At 43.7% G+C, this 17,202-nt stretch overlaps 1 protein-coding gene across 1 annotated transcript in view; it reads right to left on the bottom strand.

Moving 5' to 3' along the window:
• Positions 1-3,844: 3,844 nt before the first annotated feature.
• LOC115162034 (spectrin beta chain, erythrocytic-like) overlaps positions 3,845-17,202 on the bottom strand; it is a 78,129-nt gene continuing 64,771 nt past the window's right edge. The window contains 5 exon segments of the mRNA XM_029712952.1: positions 3,845-5,214; positions 5,821-5,863; positions 7,358-7,531; positions 7,823-8,106; positions 16,924-17,073. Of these exon segments, the coding sequence (XP_029568812.1) occupies positions 5,008-5,214; positions 5,821-5,863; positions 7,358-7,531; positions 7,823-8,106; positions 16,924-17,073 (858 nt within the window). The 3' untranslated portion in view covers positions 3,845-5,007.

The raw sequence follows: 17,202 nt of genomic DNA, 5'->3' as shown, positions 1-17,202 counted from the left end.
CCTTGTTGAGTGTTTAATTAAAATTGTGGCCTTGAGCAAGGCACTTAATTTATCTCTCCCGGGGCGCTGCACTCCTGCTGGGGGGTGGTTGCCTGTGGGGAAGATATAAACCTATAGTTGAGTTTATTTTCAAGTTCACCTCTAAAAAATGTATTAGATATTTTCTGTGAAATTTGACATGGCTAGTAGAGAGTAGAAAATGCTAATACCCACTGCACACAGAGGACTGGGACATAAAGAACAGTGGTTAGCTTCGTATGTGGCTACATGTGAGAGGGGGGAAGTAACGCTGGAGGTATACAGGGAGGATGTGCAGCAGGTTTTGGTTCAATTGCATTTCACAAAGAACTGAAACTGTTTTACTGAATGTAAATGGAATTGACAACTACTGTGTGCAGTGAGTGTTTCACTGCACACAGGGGTTGGGGTATACCTGCCTTAAAGCAAAGGGAAAAACAAACTACGCAGACAGTGTAGCACTGTCAGTAGTCAAATGTATTATTTACTAGTATCAATGCAGTTCCATGATATACTGTGTATGTATACTATATATTAGGTATAGATTTGGGTGAAGTAAAATATATATTTTTGAGAATGGGTGCCCTTTAAAATATCTTATGAATTAACTATGACCATGGTCATTGAGATGAGAAACAAATACTCTTGAGGGTCTATTTCAAATTAAATACTTTTCTCATGATTTCATGGCACGTCTCTACCGGTCTTCAACATTTCTTGTATTTCTTTACATTCATTTTGACACGTCTTCCATTATGCATTTTCATACTGTGTGGGTTTTGGAAAAGCAGTCTAGATTTGATTGACCCACAATTTATATCCTGGACTTTGACTGACAAAAGTTATTTTGTCTCATCTACCTGTAATTCAAGGTATTTTGAATGAAACCAAAGTGTAATAGAAGGAATCAATCATATAACTGCAGTCCAAAGTAAAGGATGAATAGGGTAGGCCAAGTCGGTCTAGGTTGAACAGTGAGAACATCACTTTAGCACCATATTAACGCTTGTGTGGTGGTCATGTTTTTGTTATTCACCCAATGTCTGTGGATCTGATGGACCCAGAACATTATTGGGTTTTTAAAACAATACAGCCATAACAATTTACGTATAAATACTTAATACTTAGATGTTGACTTATATCATTTTCAAGCAATATAGACAGCATACATGGTTAATATTTGCCATTTACCTCTGCTAGATTACATTTATCAATAAAAGTGGCATTTGTTTTTTTAAATAATGTGATTTTTGTAATCAAAAAGCAATTATAATCAAGATATGGGTGGAATAAATCATGTTTATCTTGAACAAATATAAATGAAAAGGTTTTCATATCTATTGATGTTAATTGCTTTGAACTGAACAAATTGGAAGGACAAATTTTACATCTAATATTTTATGGAAATGATATGAACCCCATTGAACACAAATTAAGGCTAGTCTACACACCACGAGGGACAGAGTTTTACTGTGTGTGTTACAAATGTATTTCTTGCACTTGATGTATGTGTTCTGTGTCTTCCTGTCCTTCTTGGGTCCACACACATCACAGTGCTTCTTGTTGTTGCTACCGAATGCAATCTAGAATGATGAAAACACTTAGTTCAGGAATTTTACTAACATCTCACTCACTCACATCTATAGTTACAGCAGGTCAAGGTAGGAGAGACACACATGCAACAACATCACTCACACTTCCGGTATTGGAGTTGTTGGTTCTGTGGGTCGGGCGGATGGGGCACCAGCATCCTCCTCCTGAATCCTCCTCACAATGGCTGCAGAAGCTGGGGTCCTTGGGATATGTTTCCTCCTCTGGATTTGAGGTCTTACCAATGCCTTGCCCAGATCCTCAAGAATGAGTCATCTCCTCTGGAGCTTCCCTCTGTTCCAATCTGGGTTCAACGCCATCCAGATGACAAACGCGTTGTACGTTGAGATGTCCAAGATGTTGGAAAATATCACAAGTGGCCAGGGTTCTTATTTAGCAGCTGTAGCCAGTCACCAGCTTGTCTAAATTGTCCACCATTATAATCCATTATGATTTCTGTTTTTTTTATGTTCCTGGCCACAGATTCTCCCATCCTTATGCAGCGTACTCATGAGTACCACATTTTTGCCTTTGTTTGGCACGTTGGACACTAGAGATGTGTCAGCCATGAACACAAACTTAGAGGAATTGATAGGCCTGTTCCGTGTATTCAACAGCTGAGGTGGGAGCTCTGGCTTGTTTTTTCATACTGTTCCTACCATCGTCAGCTTCCTCTAGTAGGAGCTCCTGTCTCAGCTTGTGTGAAGTAAAAAACGTTTTTGCATGTGATGTGGCCACGGAGTCCCTGTGTCATGTCCAGGACAACCTGCATCCCTTGGTTCTTCTCAGGGGTTCCTCCATCTACCTTCCCCGTATACACTTGCAAGTTCCACGCATATGATGAAGCACCATCACAGGCAGCCCAGATCTAGATTCTATATTTTGCGAGTTTAGACGGTATGTACTGCCTGAAGGGGCAGCGTTCCCTAAATGCCATAAGCTGCTCATCAACAGTAACGCTGGGCCCAGGGATGTAAAACAGGGGAAGGCAGTCCACCCACTTGTCCGACACTGACCTGACCACACTTTCTCTTTGCCGCCGAGCTGGTCTGGTGTCTCGGTTATTGAAGAGGATAATCCTGGAAATAATGTGGACATTTTCCAGAGACATTGTTGCACGGAAAAGTTCTCTGCCAGTTTCTGCATCCCACAGGGATTTTGTGGATTCTCCATTGGATCTGAAAACACCAGCAAGGATAAGAGCCCCAAAGTATGCATGTAAATGAGTTTGGTCCATCTCCTTCCATCCCTCTCCAAAAACACACCTTCCCTCCAAATTAGTGCAGTCCAGAATGATTTTCTGGATAGTGTCTGGGTTGAACAGTTCAAAAGAAGACTATGTTCTGCACATGAGTAACTGCCATCCTTATTACATTGGCAGCCAATGCCGGGGTGGCTCATTCCTTGGGCAAGAAGACCATTAAATTTCACAATGCAGGCTGCTGATGAGCTGGTTGCTGACGGTCTGGTCCTGGGGCTGGCTGCTGATGAGCTGGCTGCTGACGGGCTGGTCCTGGGGCTGGCTGCTGATGAGCTGGCTGCTGACGGGCTGGTCCTGGGGCTGGCTGCTGATGAGCTGGCTGCTGACGGGCTGGTCCTGGGGCTGGCTGAGGGTCAATCTCAACCTTTTCTTCCAACACTGTCAGACTCCAAATTGACAAAGACATGATCCTCATATGCGGCAGGTAGCCTAGTGGTTAGAGCGTTGGGCTAGTAACTGAATGGTTGCAAGATCGAATCCCCGAGCTAACAAGGTAAAAATCTGTTGTTCTGCCTCTGAACAAGGCAGTTAACCCACTGTTCCTAGGCCGTCATTGAAAATAAGAATTTGTTCTTAACTGACTTAAAGGTAAAATAAAAAATATTTGAAAAATTCTTCATCTTCCAAGGTGGAAGATGGTCCTTCCACACTAGCTTCTCTCTCTTCTAAGGCCCTCTGAGCAGAGAATATTTTTTCCATACTGATTGATTGTGGTAAAGAGCCACACATGCAAAGCTATTTATTTTGCAGCTGGCTGTGGTAGTGTCGGAAAATACCCATTTTTTTTTTACAATATTGAAATAATGTAATAACATTGTGCAGGTTCCCGTAAGACATTGTGTAGTTTCACACACTACAAAGGGTAAAGAGTGCGAGAAAAGCGGCAGACAGGCAGGGAGACAGACAGGTTCTTGGTGCTATGTTGAAACAGCAGGCCCAGGGAGGAGGAAGACAGAGTGAAGGCACACACAAACCTTTTTGTTACATTTTTACTTGTTTTCACTGACACACTTTTATTACCCTCGGGTCCTGTGGACCCAAACACCACATATATAATATACATGTGTATGGGGGTGCACAGTGTGCACTCAATGAAAATGTGTTATTTCACATGTTCTTCACAGAACATGAGCCAAGGCCAATGAGTCTCAGGTTGAAAAAAATAATGTCTTTGAGTAAACATTGAAAATGGGTCCATCAGACCCGAACACCACACAAGGGTTAAACAAAAAACATGATTCATGCATTTTTTTATATATATACTGTATATGAACAGATATGAAATTCGAGATTCGATAAACAAGTGTTAGGCATGAGCTATTTCAAGTTCTCAGAGATGGCCATTGTTCTGGTAAAAGTCATGTTTGAAAGTGATTGCGTTATGTTTAAGGTAATAGCAGGTCAATAACAAGATAACATAATCATCTTTCAATTGTGTTACTGTCGTTATCTCAGTTAAAACAGTCTATAACTGCCAATTTCGGCAGCATTATTTTGCCTTCACAGTGCATAGGACAATTAGTTTGCATACTTGCAGTTGTACTTGCTGTGCATGCAGGTACTGTACTGTACAGCACTGTACAATGTCTCAATCTCTTTCAGGCAACACTAGGCCTATCAATTCATTAGTTAAAACAGAATTTACAAAGCTCTTTTAAAAAGCCTAGCCACCCAATCCTGATGATTCTATGATATAAGAGCACCAAATTCAAACAGCACAGTATAACAATTCACAACCATTTTATAGGAATATAAAGCAGATTAATCAACAAAAGTACTCTTACGAGTCGTACTGTTTTGTAATACAAATCATACAAGCATGCTTTTATCTAAAGCAAAGTTGGGAAACAATTGTAAAAGGAAAATAATGAATTTTACAAACATTCTTTGGTTGAGTGTGAAAAAAGCATTCCTGTGCTTTTATTTAGCTATTTGAATTTAGCATATTTTGTCAAAAAGAGAAAGAAAAAGTTGGTACACTGGCTTTAATACAGGCAGCAGTGTGCAGAGGTTTAAATCTAAACTACAATATCTCATCTATTTCAAAGTAAAAAAGAAAATATTTTAAGATAAATTTCATTCTGATTGTACACTACTTCTTCTGCCCAAGACCTGCAATATAGTCAGTCTGTCCATCCTCACTTTTTATTAGCAAACCGACTGAAGCCCTTCTTCTCCTTGTCTTTCTTGTCTTTCGCTGGCTCTGGGGTGGTGAGGGTGGTAGAAGAGGAAGGAGGGGGCAGGCTGCGGGCCCGGACCCCTGCGGACCCTGAGGGTTCCACCTCTTCCTGTGCCGGGGGCTTCACTGCTTTCTTCATGGCCTGGGTCCAACGCCCCAGTTCCTCCTGAAATAACCATACATTTACGTTGAATGTATTTCAGTGAATTTGGGTGTTGGGGTTAAGGTCCCTCCAATATTAACATTCTGAATACATTTACAGATGTAATGCATTTACACATACTTCCAAGATTTCATTGCAGAGAGCGCCGGACGTTAATGTTTCAAATGGTCCAACAGCAATGAGATCTGTATTTTGATGACTTGTTGATTGACAGATATATTATGTAGAACTGTGTGAAGTCTGATCTTTTGCCACAGTGGTCTTTTGATTGGTCAGACCAGATCCTGTGTCAGTGATTGGGTTAGGGATCTGGGTCAAGCTGGCGTGTCTAAACACAGCCTATTATTACCAGATAGTACACAGAATGTGTTTGATATTATATTGTAGGATAATGTAATATTGTATACAGTATGGATATTTTAAATGCATTACAGTGTTGTACTGTGGTGTCATTGTTGAACGTATGTTTGGATATTTCATGTGTCTTAATGATTATATTCCAAAGTACATTACTGCTGTAACCCTGTGATAAGAACATATGACCTTCTTGTGTGACAAAACCAAATAAAATACATATCATTAACAAAAAGAACTGCGTGGAGAACCCACCTCATCTTTACACTGGAACAGGTACTCACTACCATCACCCAGCCTGGAAGATAGACAGCCAGAGGAACAACATTCAGTTAGGATTTAAACAAAACACGTGGTAAGAGAGTGTGGACTAAACTCAGCAAAAAAATAAACGTCCTCTCACTGTCAACTGCGTTTATTTTCAAATAAAATATTTGTATAAACAAAACAAGACTCAACAACTGAGACATAAACTGAACAAGTTCCACAGACATGTGACTAACCGAAATTGAATAATGTGTCCCTGAAAAAAGGGGGGTTCAAAATCAAAAGTAACAGTCAGTATCTGGTGTGGCCACCAGCTGCATTAGGTACTGCAGGGCATCTCCTCCTCATGGACTTCACCAGATTTGCCAGTTCTTGCTATGAGATGTTACCCCACTCTTACACCAAGGCACCTGCAAGTTCCCGGACATTTCTGGGGGGAATGGCCCTAGCCCTCACCCTCCGATCCAACACGTCCCAGACGTGCTCAATGGGATTGAGATCCGGGCTCTTCGCTGGCCATGGCAGAACACTGACATTCCTGTCTTGCAGGAAATCACGCACAGAACAAGCAGTATGGCTTGTGTGATTGTCATGCTGGAGGGTTATGTCAAGATGAGCCTGCAGGAAGGGTATCACATGAAGGAGGAGGATGTCTTCCCTGTAACGCACAGCATTGAGATTGCCTGCAATGACAACAAGCTAAGTCCGATGATGCTGTGACACACCGCCCCAGACCATGACGGACGATAAACACGAATCCGACCATCACCCCTGGTGAGACAAAACCGCGACTCGTCAGTGAAGAGCACTTTTTGTCAGTCCTGTCTGGTCCAGCGACGGTGGGTTTGTGCCCATAGGCGATGTTGTTGCCGGTGATGTCTGGTGAGGACCTGCCTTAAAACAGGCCAACAAGCCCTCAGTCCAGCCTCTCTCAGCCTATTGTGGACAGTCTGAGCACTGATGGAGGGATTGTGCGTTCCTGGTGTAACTCGGGCAGTTCTTGTTGCCATCCTGTACCTGTCCCGCAGGTGTGATGTTCGGATGTACCGATCCTGTGCAGGTGTTGTTACACTGCGAGGACAATCAGCTGTCCGTCCTGTCTCCCTGTAGTGCTGTCCTAGGTGTCTCAGAGTACGGACATTGCAATTTATTGCCCTGGTCACATCTGCAGTCCTCATGCCTCCTTGCAGCATGCCTGAGGCACGTTCACGCAGATAAGCAGGGACCCTGGGCATCTTTCTTTTGGAGTTTTTCAGAGTCAGTAGAAAGGCCTCTTTAGTGTCCTAAGTTTTCATAACTGTGACCTTAATTGCCTACCGTCTGTAAGCTGTTAGTGTCTTAATGACCGTTCCACAGGTGCATGTTCATTAATTGTTTATGGTTCATTGAACAAGCATGGGAAACAGTGTTTAAGCCCTTTACAATGAAGATCTGTGAAGTTATTTGGATTTTTACGAATTATCTTTGAAAGACAGGGTCCTAAAAAAGGGACATTTACGTACACTAAGACACTAACGTTCCTCACCTCAGTATGAATACGTGCTTCTTCTTCTTGTAGTTGTTCAGGACTTCCCATTTGGCGTTGCTGAGCGACAGAGGGTCCTCTCCGTGGTAGGTGGAGCCATGGCCGAAGCTCTTGGCGTCCTTATAGACAGACAGCTGACCAGGCTTCAGCACACAGTACAGGTTGTTCCAGGACCTGTGAGAGGACAGGAGCACAGACACACATTTTGATGGAAAAGACCTTAAGCAGATACATACGCATCCCAAGCTTACCCAAAACTATTTGAATTATTTGGAGGTAGTATCATGAACTTGAGCTATCCTTTACATCCTACCTACTGTAATTGTAGTGTGTACCTTCTTTCATTACCCCAAACTATACAAAATAACTGGCAAAATGTACAGCATTAACTCTACGCAAATCAACCATTACAAGCCTAACCATAGCAATAATAACCATGCTCTGTAAGGTTGTGAGTGTCTGCACCTGTTGGAAGCCTTCTTCCCAGCAGCCTCTAGGTCGTGTTTCCGTCCCAGCATGCCCTCCTGCAGCACAGCCTTAGGGCTGAGGGGGTCAGCAGGTAGGGTGGCGGCCCGGGGCTCCCGCTCCCTGGGGGTATGTCCTGACACAGAGGCATCCAGCAGCTCCAGAGAGCTAGCCTCCTGCAAGCCAGCATCCTGCATCTCAGAGACCATGGGCACTGTAGAGTCACCCGCTGTTCCCTCCAACTGACCCAAACTGGGCTCCACCTCCACTGCTCCAGAGGCAGACTGGGAAGGAGCATGATATGTTTACAATCAATTTTAACGTACATATGGGAAAGAAAAATGGGCCTGGATTCAATCAGATTGAGCGTTAACCAGCATTAACCTCTCTTGGGTAGGGGGCAGTATTTTCACATCCGGATAAAAAAACGTACCCGATTTAATCTGGTTATTACTCCTGCCCAGAAACTAGAATATGCATATAATTGTTTAATTTGGATAGAAAACACCCTAAAGTTTCTAAAACTGTTTGAATGGTGTCTGTGAGTATAACAGAACTCATATGGCAGGCCAAAACCTGAGAAGATTCTATACAAGAAGTGCCCTCTCTGACCATTTCTTGGCCTTCTATAGCCTCTTTATAGAAAACAGAGGATCTCTGCTGTAACGTGACATTTTCTAAGGCTCCCATAGGCTCTCAGAAGGCGCCAGAACGGGGAATGATGACTCTGCAGTCCCTGGCTGAAAAACAGTATGGGTTTTGGATAGTGGTCGATCTGAGAACAATGACATTTGGGGTTGAAGTAGAAGTCCTGGGAGTGCATTCTGACGAAGAACAGCAAAGGTAATCCAATTTTTCTTATAGTAAATCTGAGTTTGGTGAGTGCCAAACTTGGTGGGTGTCAAAATAGCTAGCCATGATGGCCGGGCTATCAACTCAGAATATTGCAAAATGTGCTTTCACCGAAAAGCTATTTTAAAATCGGACATCGCGATTGCATAAAGGAGTTCTGTATCTATAATTCTTAAAATAATTGTTATGTGAACGTTTATCGTGAGTAATTTAGTAAATTCACCGGAAGTTTTCGGTGGGTATGATAGTTCTGAACGTCACATGCTAATGTAAAAAGCTGTTTTTTGATATAAATATGAACTTGATTGAACTAAACATGCATGTATTGTGTAACATAATGTCCTAGGAGTGTCATCTGATGAAGATCATCAAAGGTTAGTGCTGCATTTAGCTGTGGTTTTGGTTTTTGTGACATTATATGCTAGCTTGAAAAATGGGTGTGTGATTATTTCTGGCTGGGTACTCTCCTGAAATAATCTAATGTTTTGCTTTCGTTGTAAAGCCTTTTTGAAATCGGACAATGTGGTTAGATAAAGGAGAGTCTTGTCTTTAAAATGGTGTTAAATAGTCATATGTTTGAAAAATGGAAGGTTTGGGATTTTTGAGGAGATTGGAATTCGCGCCACGCTCTATCATTGGATATTGAACATCTAGATGTAAGAGGTTAAACATCTCCAATCCAAAATTAAATCTAGAATCGGCATCCTATTTCGGAACAAAGCATCCTTCACTCATGCTGCCAAACATACACTCGTAAAACTGACCATCCTACCAATCCTCGACTTCGGCGATGTCATTTACAAAATAGCCTCCAACACTTTCCTCAACAAATTGGATGCAGTCTATCACAGTGCCATCCGTTTTGTCACCAAAGCCCCATATACTACCCACCACTGCGACCTGTATGCTCTCGTTGGCTGGCCCTCGCTTCATACTCTTTAACCTGTTAGGGCTAGGGGGCAGTATTTACACGGCCAGATAAAAAACGTACCCGATTTAATCTGGTTACTACTCCTGCCCAGTAACTAGAATATGCATATAATTATTGGCTTTGGATAGAAAACACCCTAAAGTTTCTAAAACTGTTTGAATGGTGTCTGTGAGTATAACAGAACTCATATGGCAGGCAAAAACCTGAGAAGATTCCTTACAGGAAGTGGCCTGTCTGACCATTTCTTGAGCTTCTTGCCTCTGTTTATTGAAGACTGAGGATCTTTGCTGTAACGTGACACTTCCTACGGCTCCCATAGGCTCTCAGAACCCGGGAAAAAGCTGAACGATATCGGGGCAGCCCCAGGCTGAAACACATTAGCGCGTTTGGATAGTGGCCGATCAGAGGGCCATCAGACTAAGGTTCGTGCACGAGGGGATCCCATGCTTTTACTTTCTCTCTCGTTGAATGTAAACAGGCTTTGCCGGTCGGAATATTATCGCTTTTTTACGAGAAAAATGGCATAAAAATTGATTTTAAACAGCGGTTGACATGCTTCGAAGTACGGTAATGGAATATTTAGAATTCTTTTGTCATGAAATGCGTCGTGCTCGTAACCCTTCTTTACCATTCGGATAGAGTCTTGAACGCACGAACAAAACGCCGCTGTTTGGATATAACTATGGATTATTTGGGACCAAACCAACATTTGTTATTGAAGTAGAAGTCCTGGGAGTGCATTCTGACGAAGAACACCAAAGGTAATAACATTTCCGGTACGTCCTGTGCCGGGATTTTGTCCCGAACTAGCGAGTAGTCGCACTTCGCTTCGCTCCACAGGTAATATTACACTTCATTACATTACAACGGTTTGATTTGTTTGATCTGAGCAATTCTTCTTAGCTAGCTACATACCCGTCTTTGTATCAAAGATAATTGTGTAGTTTAGGGTAATTAGAGTAATTATCGAGGTTAGCTAGCCAGCTATTTTCGTCCTCCTAACGTAGTCAACACTGCTAGCTAGCCAACTTCTACCGACTAGCAGCACTGTAGAAACTATTACATTACAACGGAACGACTTGATTAGTGTAGTGTTAGTGTTAGTTAGCTAGCTACATAGTTGTCTTTGCTGTCTTTGTATCTAAGATAATTGTGGTTTAGAGTAATTATCGAGGTTAGCTAGCCAGCCGCGCCGCGACGCCGTTGTCCAGACTCCAGACTTAGTCAACACACCTAGTCATCATCAAACCCACTGCTAGCTAGCCAACCGTTACCGACTAGCAGCGCTGTAGATACTAATACATTACAACGGAACGATTTGACTAGTGCAGTGTTAGCTAGCTAGCCACATAGTTGTCTTTGTCATAGCTTGATAATTGTGTAGTTTAGAGTAATTATCGAGGTTAGCTAGCCAGCTATTTTCGTCCCCCGCGACACCATTTTTCCAAACCTAGCCAACTATTACCGACGAGCAGCATTGTAGAAACTAAATACATTACAAAGGAACGTCTTGATTAGTGTTATGTTAGCTAGCTACATAGTTGCTTTTGTATCATGACAAGGTATAGTACTGAAACTATCGAGGTTACCTAGCCAGCTACACGTTCAAACAAAGTCAACAACGCAGCCACTGCTAGCTAGCCTACTCCACCAGCCAGCAGTACTGTATCATTTTCGTCATTTTAGTCAATAAGATTTTTGCAACGTAAGCTTAACTTTCTGAACATTCGAGACGTGTAGTCCACTTGTCATTCCAATCTCCTTTGCATTAGCGTAGCCTCTTCTGTAGCTTGTCAACTATGTGTCTGTCTATCCCTGTTCTCTCCCCTCTGCACAGGCCATACAAACGCTTCACACCGCGTGGCCGTTGCCACTCTAACCTGGTGGTCCCAGCGCGCACGACCCACGTGGAGTTCCAGGTCTCCGGCAGCCTCTGGAACTGCCGGTCTGCGGCCAACAAGGCTGAGTTCATCTCAGCCTATGCTACCCTCCAGTCCCTAGACTTCCTGGCGCTGACGGAAACATGGATTACCACAGATAACACTGCCACTCCTACTGCTCTCTCCTCGTCTGCCCACGTGTTCTCGCATACCCCTAGAGCATTGAGCCAGCGGGGTGGTGGCACTGGAATCCTCATCTCTCCCAAGTGGACATTCTCTCTTTCTCCCCTGACCCATCTGTCTATCTCCTCATTTGAATTCCATGCTGTCACAGTTACCAGCCCTTTCAAGCTTAACATCCTTATCATTTATCGCCCTCCAGGTTCCACTTTAACCTCCCCACGTCTACCTTTGACTCATATTTCTCTGCCTCCTTCTTTCCACTCCTCTCCTCTTTTGACCTCACCCTCTCACCTTCCCCCCCTACTCACAAGGCAGGCAATACGCTTGACCTCATCTTTACTAGATGCTGTTCTTCCACTAATCTCATTGCAACTCCCCTCCAAGTCTCCGACCACTACCTTGTATCCTTTTCCCTCTCGCTCTCATCCAACACTTCTCACTCTGCCCCTACTCGGATGGTATTGCGCCGTCCCAACCTTCGCTCTCTCTCTCCCGCTACTCTCTCCTCTTCCATCCTATCATCTCTTCCCTCTGCTCAAACCTTCTCCAACCTATCTCCTGATTCTGCCTCCTCAACCCTCCTATCCTCCCTTTCTGCATCCTTTGACTCTCTATGTCCCCTATCCTCCAGGCCGGCTCGGTCCTCCCCTCCTGCTCCGTGGCTCGACGACTCATTGCGAGCTCACAGAACAGGGCTCCGGGCAGCCGAGCGGAAATGGAGGAAAATTCGCCTCCCTGCGGACCTGGCATCCTTTCACTCCCTCCTCTCTACATTTTCCTCTTCTGTCTCTGCTGCTAAAGCCACTTTCTACCACTCTAAATTCCAAGCATCTGCCTCTAACCTTAGGAAGCTCTTTGCCACCTTCTCCTCCCTCCTGAAAAACCTACACTCGATCCCTCCGATGTCAACAACTACAGACCAGTATCCCTTCTTTCTTTTCTCTCAAAAACTCTTGAACGTGCCGTCCTTGGCCAGCTCTCCTGCTATCTCTCTCAGAATGACCTTCTTGATCCTAATCAGTCAGGTTTCAAGACTGGGCATTCAACTGAGACTGCTCTTCTCTGTGTCACGGAGGCTCTCCGCACTGCTAAAGCTAACTCTCTCTCCTCTGCTCTCATCCTTCTAGACCTATCTGCTGCCTTTGATACTGTGAACCATCAGATCCTCCTCTCCACCCTCTGCGAGCTGGGCATCTCCGGCGCGGCCCACGCTTGGATTGCGTCCTACCTGACAGGTCGCTCGTACCAGGTGGCGTGGCGAGAATCTGTCTCCGCACCACGTGCTCTCACCACTGGTGTCCCCCAGGGCTCTGTTCTAGGCCCTCTCCTATTCTCGCTTTACACCAAGTCACTTGGCTCTGTCATATCCTCACATGGTCTCTCCTATCATTGCTATGCAGACGACACAATTAATCTTCTCCTTTCCCCCTTCTGATAACCAGGTGGCGAATAGCATCTCTGCTTGTCTGGCAGACATATCAGTGTGGATGACGGATCACCACCTCAAGCTGAACCTCGGCAAGACGGAGCTGCTCTTCCTCCCGGGGAAGGACTGCCCGTTCCATGACCTCGCCATCACGGTTGACAACTCCCTTGTGTCCTCCTCCCAGAGTGCAAAGAACCTTGGCATGACCCTGGACAACACCCTGTCGTTCTCCACTAACATCAAGGCGGTGACCCGATCCTGTAGGTTCATGCTCTACAACATTCGCAGAGTACGACCCTGCCTCACACAGGAAGCGGCGCAGGTCCTAATCCAGGCACTTGTCATCTCCCGTCTGGATTACTGCAACTCGCTGTTGGCTGGGCTCCCTGCCTGTGCCATTAAACCCCTACAACTCATCCAGAACGCCGCAGCCCGTCTGGTGTTCAACCTTCCCAAGTTCTCTCACGTCACCCCGCTCCTCCGCTCTCTCCACTGGCTTCCAGTTGAAGCTCGCATCCGCTACAAGACCATGGTGCTTGCTTACGGAGCTGTGAGGGGAACGGCACCTCCGTACCTTCAGGCTCTGATCAGGCCCTACACCCAAACAAGGGCACTGCGTTCATCCACCTCTGGCCTGTTCGCCTCCCTACCTCTGAGGAAGCACAGTTCCCGCTCAGCCCAGTCAAAACTGTTCGCTGCTCTGGCACCCCAATGGTGGAACAAGCTCCCTCACGACGCCAGGACAGCGGAGTCAATCACCACCTTCCGGAGACACCTGAAACCCCACCTCTTTAAGGAATACCTGGGATAGGATAAAGTAATCCTTCTAACCCCCCCCTTAAAAGATTTAGATGCACTATTGTAAAGTGTTTGTTCCACTGGATATCATAAGGTGAATGCACCAATTTGTAAGTCGCTCTGGATAAGAGCGTCTGCTAAATGACTTAAATGTAAATGTACATTTTTCTTATAGTAAATCTGACTTTGGTGAGTGCTAAACTTGCTGGGTGTCTAAATAGCTAGCCCTGTGATGCCGGGCTATCTACTTAGAATATTGCAAAATGTGCTTTCACCAAAAAGTTATTTTAAAATCGGACATATCGAGTGCATAGAGGAGTTCTGTATCTATAATTCTTAAAATAATTGTTATGCTTTTTGTGAACGTTTATCGTGAGTAATTTAGTAAATTGTTAGTAAATTCACCGGAAGTTTGCGGGGGGTATGCTAGTTCTGAACGTCACATGCTAATGTAAAAAGCTGGTTTTTGATATAAATATGAACTTGATTGAACAAAACATGCATGTATTGTAAAACATAATGTCCTAGGTGTGTCATCTGATGAAGATCATCAAAGGTTAGTGCTGCATTTAGCTGTCTTCTGGGTTTTTGTGACATTATATGCTAGCTTGAAAAATGGGTGTCTGATTATTTCTGGCTGGGTACTCTGCTGACATAATCTAATGTTTTGCTTTCGTTGTATAGCCTTTTTGAAATCGGACAGTGTGGTTAGATTAACGAGAGTCTTGTCTTTAAAATGGTGTAAAATAGTCATATGTTTGAGAAATTGAAGTAATAGCATTTCTAAGGTATTTGAATTTCGCGCCATGGGATTACACTGGCTGTTACGTAGGTGGGACGATTTGGTGCCACCTAGCCTATAGAGGTTAAGCACCAGCTGTCAGAGCAGCTCACAGAACACTGCACCTGTACATAGCTCATCTGTAAATAGCCCATCCAATCTACCTCATCCCCATACTGAGTATAACAGAACTGAAATGGCAGGTGAAACCCCGAGGACAAACCATAAAAATAAAGGATATTCAGCATACCACTGATTTCAATGGCTGGCACTTTTATAATAGGGCGAAATCGTGCCCGAATGCAGTTCCTAGGGCTTCCACTAGATGTCAACAGTCTTTAGAAAGAGTTTCAGGCTGGTTTTTGGAAAAATGAGCCAGAAATTGTAGTTTATATAGGTGGCTCCCATTTTGGCTGTAGTGTTTCCAAGCGTGTGAATGAGAGCGTGTTCTTTGGTATTTTTCTCCGGTAAAGACAATAACGATTCTCCGTCTTAAATTTTATCGTTTATTTGCGTATATGGGTACCTATTGTTTGATTATAAACGTTGATTGACTTGTTTGGATAAGTTTATTGGTAACGTTTGGGATTAATTTCGTATGCATTTTGAAGGAGGGAAACCGAGTGGATTATTGACTGAAGCACGCCAGCTAAACTGAGTTTTTATGGATATAAAGAAGGACATTATCGAGCAAAAGGACCATTTGTAATGTAACTGGGACCTTTTGGAGTGCCAACAGAAGATCTTCAAAGGTAAGGCATATATTATATCGCTGCTTCTGACTTTCGTGTCGCAACTCCCTGGTTGAAAATGATTTGTTATGCATTTGTGTGCTGGGCGCTGTCCTCAGATAATCGCATGGTTTGCTTTCGCCGTAAAGCCTTTTTGATATCTGACATGGCGGCTGGATTAACAACAATTTAAGCTTTATTTTGATATATTGCACTTGTGATTTCATGAAAGTTTAATATTTATAGTAATTTAATTTGAATTTGGCACTCTGCAATTTCACCGGAAATTGTCGAAATGGGATGGTAGCATCCCACTAATCCGCAAGAAGTTAAATAAAGGTGAAATAAAAATGTAAATAAAGTGAGGAGTGTGTTGATATAATCTGGTAAGGGGTATTAGGAATGCTGATTGAATAATGTCCTGGATGTACAGTACATTTGACTAGGGCATTAGGGTTTCAAAGGTGGATCAAGACCATGAAAACCAACCTCTTCTGTTCCTGGGACAGAGTACCAATTCATCACACCCAAACATGAGAAAATAACTTGTTCAACTGTGTAACTATTGAAAATAAGGTTGCAGGATGATACATAAACATTCATCTTATGAGCATTTGTAAGTGCATTTATAAATGGTTAATAACTGGAGGTAAATATTGGCTCACTATTTGGCAAACACTGACTGGTTATTGCACTGTTTTGACCAATGTCATATAAGCGTTTATTCATGTTTTTCAAATGCATTTACAAATGATAAAAAAAATGGTTAATAATGTAATTATAAATCCTTTATAAATTAACATTTTTGTAAAGCGTTAGCCTCATTCAGGGCTGGGCAACTCCAGTCCTCGAGGGCCTGATTGGTGTCACACTTCTGCACCAGCCACAGCTAACACACCAATAATCAACGAATCATGTTCTTACGTTTAAAATGTAATCAGTTTAATCAGCTGTGTTTGCTAGGGATGGAGAAAAAGTCTGACACCCGTCCCTGATCTAATTTGAGTGTTTGAATTTTTAAAGTGGCTGCATGGAATTTGTCAGATTATAGTCAGGTGTGGTTTCGTTGCATCCAATGGCAGTGTCCATTTGACAACTCCAATGCAGTTCCACCTCCGACAACATATGTCAATCTGATTGAATTTAGCCCATGATATCCTTATGTATGCCATCCATGGACAGAGAGAGAAAGATAGGGGAACTCATGCACAGGGAGAGAAAGATAGGGGAACTCATGCACAGGGAGAGAAAGATAGGGGAACTCATGCACAGGGAGAGAAAGATAGGGGAACTCATGCACAGAGAGAGAAAGATAGGGGAACTCATGCACAGAGAGAGAAAGATAGGGGAACTCATGCACAGGGAGAGAAAGATAGGGGAACTCATGCACAGAGAGAGAAAGATAGGGGAACTCATGCACAGGGAGAGAAAGATGGGGGAACTCATGGACAGAGAGCAGGACAGAATGGATATGGTCAGAGCGGGTCATTTCGTCAGTACACATTAGCTCAGTACTAACCAGTGTCTGCTCCTCGATGGTGTAGAGCTGGGAGGAGTCCTCTGCGAACCCTGTGTCTTCTCTCCTGCTCTCCATCTGTGAACGCTTCTGCTCCTCTGTTACAAACTGCTGTATCTCCTGCTGCTGCTTCCTCAACTCTAGCAGCTCCAACTGAGAGAGAGAGAGAGAGAGAGAGAGAGAGAGAGAGAGAGGAGAGAATGTGAGAACTAACTTTCGCGCACACGCATACTGTATACTGTCCTTGTTTATATGGAAAATGATGACGTCAGAAAAAACTGC

The sequence above is a fragment of the Salmo trutta genome, chromosome 25 (assembly GCF_901001165.1).
Source record: "Salmo trutta chromosome 25, fSalTru1.1, whole genome shotgun sequence".
Taxonomy (NCBI): Eukaryota; Metazoa; Chordata; class Actinopteri; order Salmoniformes; family Salmonidae; genus Salmo; species Salmo trutta.
The sequence above is the reverse complement of the archived record's forward strand: the minus strand, read 5'-3'. Positions and strand labels throughout refer to the sequence as shown.